The sequence below is a fragment of the Salvia miltiorrhiza genome, chromosome 2 (genome assembly GCF_028751815.1).
Source record: "Salvia miltiorrhiza cultivar Shanhuang (shh) chromosome 2, IMPLAD_Smil_shh, whole genome shotgun sequence".
Classification (NCBI taxonomy): domain Eukaryota; kingdom Viridiplantae; phylum Streptophyta; class Magnoliopsida; order Lamiales; family Lamiaceae; genus Salvia; species Salvia miltiorrhiza.
Genome location: NC_080388.1, coordinates 7,173,262 through 7,183,810, shown reverse-complemented (window position 1 = coordinate 7,183,810; position 10,549 = coordinate 7,173,262). Strand labels below are relative to the sequence as shown.

General features: G+C 34.2%; 2 protein-coding genes across 2 annotated transcripts; both read right to left on the bottom strand.

Annotated features, from left to right (window-relative positions):
• Positions 1-322: 322 nt before the first annotated feature.
• Positions 323-3,636, bottom strand: LOC131012878 (receptor-like protein 43). The gene is made up of 4 exons (XM_057940867.1): positions 3,426-3,636; positions 2,903-2,974; positions 2,286-2,357; positions 323-1,801 (listed from the first exon to the last, which is right to left on the bottom strand). Exons 1-4 carry the CDS (start codon positions 3,541-3,543, stop codon positions 534-536), a joined length of 1,530 nt encoding a protein of 509 aa, XP_057796850.1. The 5' UTR covers positions 3,544-3,636; the 3' UTR covers positions 323-533.
• Positions 3,637-4,732: 1,096 nt separating this feature from the next.
• LOC131012877 (receptor-like protein 35) lies at positions 4,733-6,517 on the bottom strand. The gene is made up of 2 exons (XM_057940866.1): positions 5,915-6,517; positions 4,733-5,548 (listed from the first exon to the last, which is right to left on the bottom strand). The coding sequence occupies exons 1-2, from the start codon at positions 6,465-6,467 to the stop codon at positions 5,358-5,360; spliced, it is 744 nt and encodes a 247-aa protein (XP_057796849.1). The 5' UTR covers positions 6,468-6,517; the 3' UTR covers positions 4,733-5,357.
• Positions 6,518-10,549: the final 4,032 nt, after the last annotated feature.

Genomic DNA, 10,549 nt, shown 5'->3' with positions numbered 1-10,549 from the left:
GAGCAAGCAATTAATCCACTAAACAACAATGGCGGAAACAATTACAAGAACAAATGAGATCAAAACACTCTATCACATAGCTTATCTCTCTTTCTTCTATAATCTCACTTCTCTCGTAAATCACATACAAAAGATTACATGAGAAACTCTTTAACCAAAAGCGGACTTTTTTCGAATAGTTCATAGGCTTAACAGACTCTGCTCCAACAGAAAGATCTAGTTGGCAGCTAGAATCACGTATGTAGCATTTTTGCTTAAAGTAATCCAAGTGTTCTATGTCACTAAAAAGACGTCATTTTTAATCAATCTAAAAAATACCAAATAAAATCACAAAACTGTTTTAATAAATCTAAAAAAAATTACATTCTCAAAAAAAAAAATTACTTAAACGAGGTAAGATTAAAACTTAACAGATTCGAACTTACAAACACATTTCATAAACTCTAAAGTTGAAATCGAGCACAAACACTCTAAGTAGCCACTAAAAAGGAAAAAATAAATCGAAAACATAACTCAAGCAGACGTGCCTTCAATTAAGTTCTCCTGCGGCGTGTTGGTGTAGCTCTGCTGCGTCTCTTCTTCATCTTATAGTTATATCCAACGCCAAAAAAGAATTCCACTAACCATCTTGGCCTTGCTTTTCTAATAATAATGTAACCGATTCCAATTCCAACTATGAATCCACTTCCATATCCCATCACCACACTTCTCCAACCAAATCCATCTATAAATCCATACTCATCATCATCTTCTTCTTCTTCTGGTTTCATCCACTGCCCATTCTCCTCTTTGCACTTTCTCGTCAATGGAACTCCACACAATCCCCGGTTTCCCATATATGAATCATTCTCAAATGTGGAAAACTGAGTTGATTGTGGTATTTGTCCAACAAGATTATTCATTGAAAGGTTTAACGTCGAAAGAAATGTCAACCTTGTCAATTCACTTGGAATTGCTCCATCTAACTTGTTCATAGACAAGTCCAATGATTCAAGTTCACTCATACTTCCAAGAGATGAAGGTATATTTCCTATGAGGTTATTGTGGGACAAATTAAAGTATTTGAGAATCTTAAGATTTCCTATGGAATCTGGAATACCCCCAGAAAACCTGTTGGAGGATAAGTCAATTGTTGTAAAGGCTGACAACAATCTCTCTAATAATTGATCCAAACCTTTCAAGGTGAGCCTCATCTCCACATATAAACGAAAGGTGTCGTCATTTGACAAGTTTGTTTCATTTACCTCTATCATTGCTTTGAAATTCTTGAAATATCTTTGAGGCAGAGAACCCACAAATCTATTCTGAGATATATCTAAAACTTGCAAATTAGGAAATGGAATCTTGGTTTGTGAAGGAAGTGACATGTTACCATCAAACTTGTTAGACCTTAAGACCAACACTCGAAGCCACGGAAGGTAATCCATCCAAAAGGGAAATTCGTCTTGTATTCTGTTATTTCCAATGTCGAGGCCTTGTAGACTTTGGCAATTGATCAAGGATTTAGGTAATTGTCCTTGCAATTCATTACCATTCAAATTGATGGACACAAGACTACACCCCTTGCTAAATGTTGATGGAATGTGACCACGAAACTGATTTTTATTCAGATGAAAGATGATCAAAGAGCTCAAATTTCCAAAGCATTGTGGAATTATTCCTTCCAAAGTGTTATTTGAGAGAAGAAGCGTATCAAGGGATGTCAAGTTACAGATGGAGGATGGAAGCTCACCGATTAATTTGTTGGAAGAGAGATGTAGAATATCCAATGGTAGATTGCCAATGGTAGATGGTATTTGACCTGAAAGTTAGTATGAGAGCTGCAAATATATTATTTGAAAGATAGAGAAGGATATGAATCAAATTTCTTTGAACTATACATTTACAGTGTTATCCATAAAGTTTAACATCTTGCTTAACTTTTTTGAGGAATGTATTTGAATTATTTTTAAATATACTAATTCTGATTTCTTACTAGACCCAATGAATGCTATATGGAACAATCATTTGTAAATTTGTGAAAAATGCAACTATAACACTTCAACAATTGATCAAGAATTTAAGTAATGGTCTTGCAAATTAATACCACTTAAATTGATGGACAAAGATTACAACCCTTGGTAAATGTTGATGGAATGACACCACTAAACTGGTTTGTGTTAAATGAAAGATCTTCAAACATTTTGTTAAGTTTCGAAAACCTTGTGCGATTGATATTTCCAACGTACTAGAGAGCATAAGTATTTCAAGGAATGTCAAGTTGTTGATGGAGGATAAAAGCTCACCATTTAATTTGTTTGAATCGAGATACAAGTGGCCCAAATTTGATAGGTTTCCAATGGTAGATGGTATTGGACCTGAAAAGAGGAGAAATTAGACATATCATAAAAAAACAACACAATATATGACTCTACCTACTTCAAGACAACATACTTAAAGTAAGCAAGAGCTGTCATGCTCCCCACTTCTCTTGGGAGTGATTTGTTAAGTTTGTTAGAATGCAAATCATGTGCTCTAAATTATTAAAAAAAGGCCAATTTCTTTAGGAATAATAGTTGTGGAATAATGAAGTCATCAAAGCTAAATTTCACTGTGAAGTATATATGATGATAACATTATTAAATAAAATGCATGATTCAGTTAGGAGATTGAGCTATATATATGGTATATATTATTATTGAGTATGATGAGATGTCACCAATCTTATTTCATATGCTCATATAACTGTGTTGGAATAATAGTAGATATTCATATAAAAGATAAGTATAGATATATAAGAAATGGTGTGTCTTCAAATTAAGATAAAATTTCTTTATATTTATATCTTACTAAATTTGACTATTTTCGTACTCTACATATATATAAGCATATGTCAAGTTGCGGATGGAGGATGAAAGCTCACCATTAAATTTGTTGGAACCAAGATTTAAGTGGTACAAACTTGATAGGTTTCCAACAGTAGATGGTATTGGACCTGAAAAGAGGAGATATTATGCATATATAGCATAAAATAACAACAAAATATATGATTCCTACCAACTTCAAGACAAGTTACTAAACTTATTTGATAATGCTCATATAACTTTGTTGGAATTAAAATAAATATTCATATAAAGGATAAGTAGATATATAAGAAATGGTGTGCTTTCAAATAGAGACAAAATTTCTTTATATCTAAAAATGCACATAGACATAGAAATATCTTACCAACATCAACTAGTATCTGTTTGTTATTTTCATTAGACATTTGCCCAACTAAAGATGGAGCAGAAGAAATATACAGTTTGTATAACATTTAAGAGGAACATATTGCATTATTTTTAAATAGTACATTTAAGATACAGTTTTTTTGCTAATTCTAATAAATGCTATATGCACAAGGTCAAATATAGATTTTAAAACTCTACAAGAGTTAGAAATGTTACCGATCAAAGCATTGTTGTCAAGTTCCAAAATATCTAGTTCATTCATGTACTCAATTTCTGAAGGCAATGCTCCGCTAAGTGTGTTACTTGATAAGTCAATCATTTTCAAGGAAGACATGTTGAAAATGCTTGGTGGCAAAGTGCCTGACAACTTGTTCGAACTGAAGTCCAACTCTCGTAAATTATGAAGATGATGAATCTCTTGTGGAATCACTCCTACAAATAACCAATTGATTACAAAAAGTTAGTTTAATTTTAGGAGGAATGATCCAATGAGAATGGCCAAATGTGGTAAGAAATGAGAATGAATCTGAAACATTAGATATTAAAATCCTATCACTGATATAAATTTTTTCAAATTTATCATGTAAAATGAAAATATCGAATAAGTTAGTATAAAGCTTCGAATAAGTCAATATAAATTTGCAAATAAGCCTCTTGTAATGCATGAATAGCCGTTCATACCTGTGTTCGAATCCTGGGGGGCCGAAAATTTCACCATATTAACTGAGTAAGCTATTTGTGCATTACAAACAACTTATTCATTACGTAATATTGACTTATTCGTTATTCTTATTTCTCACAGAAATAGTCCTTCTCACTATAACTTAACCCTACTTTTAGATTGAACCGTGTTGGGAAAATATAACTTATCACCCTAACCTATGGACCTCTTAATGTTAGTATCCTTACGTAAGCTTATTTCCAAATTCACATGTAACGTATTCAAAATTGTCATATTAATGTCTCGATGTCCGGATTCTGGCCCAAGCTGCAATTAGGCAAGCCGAAAAACCTATGCGCAGATTATGTAAATTCAGCCAGCTAGGGAGGTCGGGCCAAAATTCGGTCGGCGGGACATTATTATGAAAATTATGGAAACGTTGTAGGTGGATTTGCAATTAAACTTATGGACATAGACATTTAAAACGTCCGTGTGCTAGGGTGGTAAATGATATTTACCCAAAAGTGTATCTAGTTGTGTACTTTTGGAACCAAAGATATGCATAAAGAATAGTAAAAGAAAACTATAAATATATATGTGTTTGTATTCATATTGTGAATGGATAAATCTGGTGCTTCACTTTTGTTTTTTGTTTTTTGTTTTTTATGATAAATTACATAAGTAAATAAACTACACAACGGAGGACTCGAACCCAGGACCTCAGGTCTTGCTAGAAAGAGAGAAAATCTTTGCTAGAGAAAAAATATCGCAGAAAGATGAAATTATAATAATATACAATGAAAATAAAAAATCATAGCTAAGTTAGTTTTGTAAAATGAATGTTGTAATAAGATAATGAGAAAATAAGTTGGAATAGAGGAACTTATTTTTTGGGGAGCTTATATTCTCTTATAACTTATTTTTATAGCTTATAAGTTATTTAGGAGCTTATTTTACCAAACATTTTAAAGGAGCTTATAAGCTGTTTTAAAGAGCTTATAATTAAGCTCAGCCAAACACTCTCTAAGTTCGATACTTGGTTTTAGTAGTGAGGCAATTTTAAGTCTAGAGATACTGGGCTCAAATTGCATATGCGATAATAATCTACTTGTTTTTAGTAGTAATTTTCTATTTGTTAGCAGTATCAGTTTTGTTAATACATGATTATAAATCTGTCTATGGCCATATATTATTAGGTTATGCTCACTACATAATTAACTGAAAAAGAAATAAGCCTACTTGTTTTTTCCGAAAAATTATAGGAATTAGCCATTCTTCATTTCCAATCAGTTTTAATAATTGAGACACGTTATTAGTCATTAATTTATGTTAATGCGCGTTTTACAACAAACAAGAAATTAATATATGTTATTTGAAGACTTGTAATAAGCTTTTTTTAATTAGTTTTTAACCTTCTAAACATAACCCCTGAAACCAACCAAAACAAGATCAAATGAAATAAGAAAAAAAAGAAATTAACTCACGAGCTAGCTTGAGTAACTAAACTTGTGGCTAGGTGAATAATAAATCATACCACTTAAACTATTATTACGGAGCTGTAATTCGAAAAGAGCTGTCATGTTCCCCACTTCTCTCGGAATTGATCCAATAAGTTGGTTAGATTCCAACTTCATGTATCGTAAATTATGAAGATTTCCGATCTCTTTTGGAATAGTACCTGCAGAATTATGAGTTCATCAAAGTCAAGTTTCATATTGTTATAAGTAAACTAGGTGAATTTTGAAGGGTTCAAACTTATTTAAAATTGTTTTTGGAGTGAGATTCTTGTATAATAATAATGTGATATTACATTATATAAGAGGGATACATCATCTATTCATGGATTTCACCACATTATTGAATATGGCAATTCATGTGGTACGTACATTGATCTATTCATGGATTTTATTTATTAATTATTTTCATTTCTCATAAAAGATAGCCATTCTTATTGGATCATTTTCTCCGTTTCATGATATCCACGTAGAAACGAAAAAGTAGGATTGAACATAGTTAAATTCTCAGTATATAGATAAGATCATACCTCTTTGATTGTTCCAACTAAGGTCTAATGCCTTAAGTTGTGTGATGTTCCCAATTTGTGATGGCACATGTCCACCAAAGTTGTTGTATGACAAGTTAATAAACTCAAGCTGTGGACATTCACCCAAACTCAATGGTATCTCACCCTCCAATTTGTTGGAGAAGAGGTAAAGTGCTTCGAGTCTTTGAAGGTTGTTGTGCCTGCAGATGTCCTTTGGTAGGGGGCCGCAAAGAGAGTTCAAACTCAAATCTAGAGAAACAAGAAAAGAAAGATTTCCGATTTCTGGTGGGATGCTGCCTTCGAGTCCCATATATGAGAGATCTAAAGCAGTCACCCTACTATCACGTGAATCACACGTAACTCCTATCCATGTGCAAATGGAGGTTCCGATGGTCCAATTATTTTTCAAATAATTGTCGGGATCTGAAGTGATGCGGGATTTGAGGGCAAGAAGTGAAGATTCATCACTTTTGATTTGATCAGTCGTAGCAAGGGTAAGCCAAGAAAACAACATGAGTAGAGAATGTAGGAAAATTAGAGAAACTCTCTCCATATTGTGAATGCAGAGTGCTAATTAACTGTAATTATGTGCGCAAACAAGAAGCCCCATTTATTCAAAGCTAAAATCATTTTTTCCAAGTCAAGCCCCACTGCAAAATGAGTCATTTTTGGAGGCAAAAGCGACATAGACTATATTTAGAAGTCAAGACAATTGCATAATGAAACTAAATCAAATAAAGCCACATTTTTTGTGTCAATTTTAAATTAAGTCATTTGACGAGTCTGTGCAAGTAAGTCACAATTGTTTGTCTTTACCACCTTTGATTGAAGACATACAGACGTACACTAAGATTAATTTAATAAAGTATTATTAAAGGAAGAATCACGGCCGTATTTAATTAATTTCCAGACGGCCGTATACTAAGATTAATTTAATAAAGTATTATTAGAGGAAATAAATTTAATTAATTTCCAGACGGCCGTCCCTTGTCATTTCCCAAAACTGTTTGATGAAATGTCGAATGGTAAGTTGTGTTTTCAGTATGACTAGTTATCTATTTAATAACTACTTTTTTTTTTTTTTTTTTTGAGAATTACTATTTGATTACTTAACTAAACAAAACAAGAGATCCAATATGCTGTCCACATCATTTTTGTTGCATATTTACGTTCTATTCCATTTTCATTGGCTGATTGGGAAGCTGTGTTGGCATTTAATAATCGACCCCAATTGATTAAGCTCTAAATTTTCGGCCGTTTATCAACTGAAAGAAAAAGTAGACGGTTTTCTATCATAATAATTTCCGTTTACCTATTCATTAGGCAACAAAATTTTTATTTACAATTTTAACTTTATTTCTTATTTAATTACATTCTTTATGTTTTTATATAGAATAAGAAGTAAGATACTTATTTTGTAATTGATTAAATTTAATCAAATAATTAAAAAAAAAACTGGACAAAACATTATTTATAAGGGCAACAATTACAAACCAACGATTTGCCTTTGTGGTGTTTGATCATTCCCCCAAATGAGTTAAGCGTTTCAGGCTGCTGCAACTCATAATCTGATAAATGTTTTGAGGTAATTTTTCTCCCATCATCTTCGATGATTGTTTTTTTTTTTTTTTAATTTCAATTTGTGGATAATTGATTGTGCTTTTTAGCTTCAGATTTTGTGGATGAAGAAAAAGGAAAGATGAGCTGCGATCGACTCAATGAGTTGCCCGACTGTTTAATTTTCGATATTTTTTAGGTTTTTGCCGATTGCAGATGTTGTTCGGACAACAATTCTGTCCAAGCGTTTGAATAACCTCTTATTTAATTCATATTAAAAATGAGTGCAACTAAGAAAATTCCACAGCATCACAAGTGCATGAGTGCAGCTAGCTACTGTTCCATTAGTTAGTTAGTCAGCTTCAAGTTAGTTAAGAGTTAGTTATAACTGTTTCCTTCTTGAAGCTTCTATGGTCGTATAAATAGAAAGCTATCCATTCATTTGTAATCTGATTCTTTACAATTTTCTCTCAATGAAATTCTCCTTCCAATCTACAGCTAAGTCCATTTCAATACCTCTGCACCACATTCCCTTGTCTCGATTTCAATGATCATAACCTGGTAACTGATTCTGATAGATTTCGAAACTTCGTTAATGGGGTGCTGAATTCTTGGAGAGCGATCGAGATTTTGAAATTCAGTTTGATTTAGCCGAATCCGATCCTAAGCTTAAGCAGCCCTTATCCTAGTGATAGTGATATTGCTTCGTGGATGAACTTCGCGATTGAGAAAACGCCGAAGTATTGATATATTATATAGGCTACAAATTTGAGGTGCCGCAGTTCCTCTACTCATGTTCTTCCCTTAAAGATTTGAAGATAGTGATTGAAATACTAGTCTGCCTTAATGCACATAAACAACTTGCAGTAACTGAAGTTAATACCAAGAGTAGTACCAAATGCAGTAGCAAGCAAGTATAAAAACAAGCACGAACACACGAGATGGTAACCCAGTTCGGTGATAGAACACCTACGTCTGGGGGGCCTTACCCGGGGAAAACGATTCACTATATGAGATTAAATTACAGCAGGACTCATACAAGACTCGATCTTCGATGCCTCTATAATTTCCCAAAATATCTATACTAGAAATCGTTGAAAGCTAGATAAAACTAACTTCCTAAGTATGAACCCCGACGATCACACTTAATCCCACACAACTACAAACTTCAACTCACAAAGGAGATTATTGAAAATACCTTGCTAGCAACAATCGCAAAAGCAAGGTAAAAAGAACAAGAACATAAACGCTAACCAACAATGTTCTTTCGCTCAAGATGCTGCTCCCAAAGACTGCTGAATAGAATGCACGAAAATCACCAAAAACCCTAGCTCCAGGAAACCTTTGATATTTATATGAGAGATATCAAAGTTTCCTTTAATGATGAGGACTCCTCTTCAAAAGACTTGTAAAGCAAACCAAAACATGCCCAAAAATCTTCTCCGAAAAGGACTCAAAAATGGAAACAAAATCTTCAAGATATGAGCATATCTTCAAAAGAATTTCCAAGAAAATTCGGCAGCAGGATAGGTAGTACATTTGGTAGCTCTTCTGGTATCAAAGGCCAAAACTATATAAATGACAATTAGAATAGAGTAGCAAACTCTAACATTCTCCCCCTTTGTCATTTATATAGATAAAACAAAAAATATTGCTTCAACACATGAACGAATAGCAATATATATATAAATTAGCTCCCCTTTACTTTAACAGTCCCCCTTAATCAGAACAGCACAGCAGCAGAAGACCAGCATTACAAACAAGGGGATCAAAACGAGCTAAGTTGAGTTAGAGCTAAACACAACCAAAAGAGAAGTCTAGTACAAAGGGCTTCCAACAAAATAAAGAGCTTCCAAAACACACAACTCTCCCCCTTTTTAGATGCTGAAACAATGGGAAGCCATGGGAGCGATGCTTGTCTCCATTATTAGTCAGCTGCAGCATCGCAAGTCTGTGATCGATAGAGCTATTGCTGTCTTACGTGCTCAACCTTCTACTACTGACATGAAAGAAAAGCAATCTGCAGCTACTCCTTTGATTCCTAAGCTAATTGATGAAGATGTTGGAGATGATGCAGCCAACCAAGAAGGCATTCCTGTCACTACCTCGGAGAGTGAAGATGAAGATGGTTCTGCTGATGAAGGTGTTGCTGATGAAGCAGCCGATTCTGATGAAGATGGGGGCAGTCACTCTTCCTGATCCTTAGGTGCAGATTGCTTTCCTTTCATGTCAGTAGTAGAAGGTTGAGCACGTAAGACAGCAATAGCTCTATCGATCACAGACTTGCGATGCTGCAGCTGACTAATAATGGAGACAAGCATCGCTCCCATGGCTTCCATTATTTCAGCATCTGAATTCTCTGCTCCATATGCAGAGGAATACCAGTATCATTAGCAGTGGCTTTAGTTGGAGCAGAAGGACCAGGACTATCAAGATCATAACCATTTGTGTCTTGAACATGAACGGTGTCATCAAAAAGCTTAGCATTGAAGACAAGCTTGGGCATTGAGGGCGCATAATTGTCAGTCGGCCGAATCACATTGACTTGACTCTGAATTAGAGCAAAGATTAAACCAGGGTAATACAGATAGGAAGCCAACTTGTGAGATTCTGCATGCTTCTTCACATGATTAAACACCACAGCCCCGAAGTTAAAAGGAATCTGCTATCCAATCTTGTACAAAAGCATTGCCAGTGGTTTGTTCAAACTTCCTTTATGATTTTTGGGGAGCCAGTTGCAAAGAGCAATTTTATGAAACATTGAGTACTTGAGAGATAAGGTGGAAGCAGGCAGATTACCTTTTCTTGGCCAATGATAGTCACCTTTCTTGGTCACCTCATCCATTATATCTTGCAAACTAACATCAGGTTCAGGATATGAAGAGTCATCTCTTTTGACCAATTGATTGATTCGAGCAGGAGAGAATTCAATAACTTGGCCTCGCACATAGCCCTTAAGGTAATCTGGAGAGTGCTCAAGAAACATGCTTTTGGATAAATTACAGTAGAATTCACGCACAATTTGTGTGACAAAAGGTCTAGAGTGACTGACAGTTTCAAGAAGATGAGACTCAGTAA

Excerpts from the sequence above, each read along its gene's own strand:
- LOC131012878 (XM_057940867.1), bottom strand. The coding sequence starts at position 3,543 with ATGTCTTCCTTGAAAATGATTGACTTATCAAGTAACACACTTAGCGGA. Across the intron at positions 2,975-3,425 it reads TGACAACAATGCTTTGATCG|GTCCAATACCATCTACTGTT; the intron begins GTAACATTTCTA and ends TCCTCTTTTCAG. Across the intron at positions 2,358-2,902 it reads TGGTTCCAACAAATTTAATG|GTCCAATACCATCTACCATT; the intron begins GTGAGCTTTCAT and ends TCCTCTTTTCAG.
- LOC131012877 (XM_057940866.1), bottom strand. The coding sequence starts at position 6,467 with ATGGAGAGAGTTTCTCTAATTTTCCTACATTCTCTACTCATGTTGTTT. Across the intron at positions 5,549-5,914 it reads TAGTTGGAACAATCAAAGAG|GTACTATTCCAAAAGAGATC; the intron begins GTATGATCTTAT and ends ATAATTCTGCAG.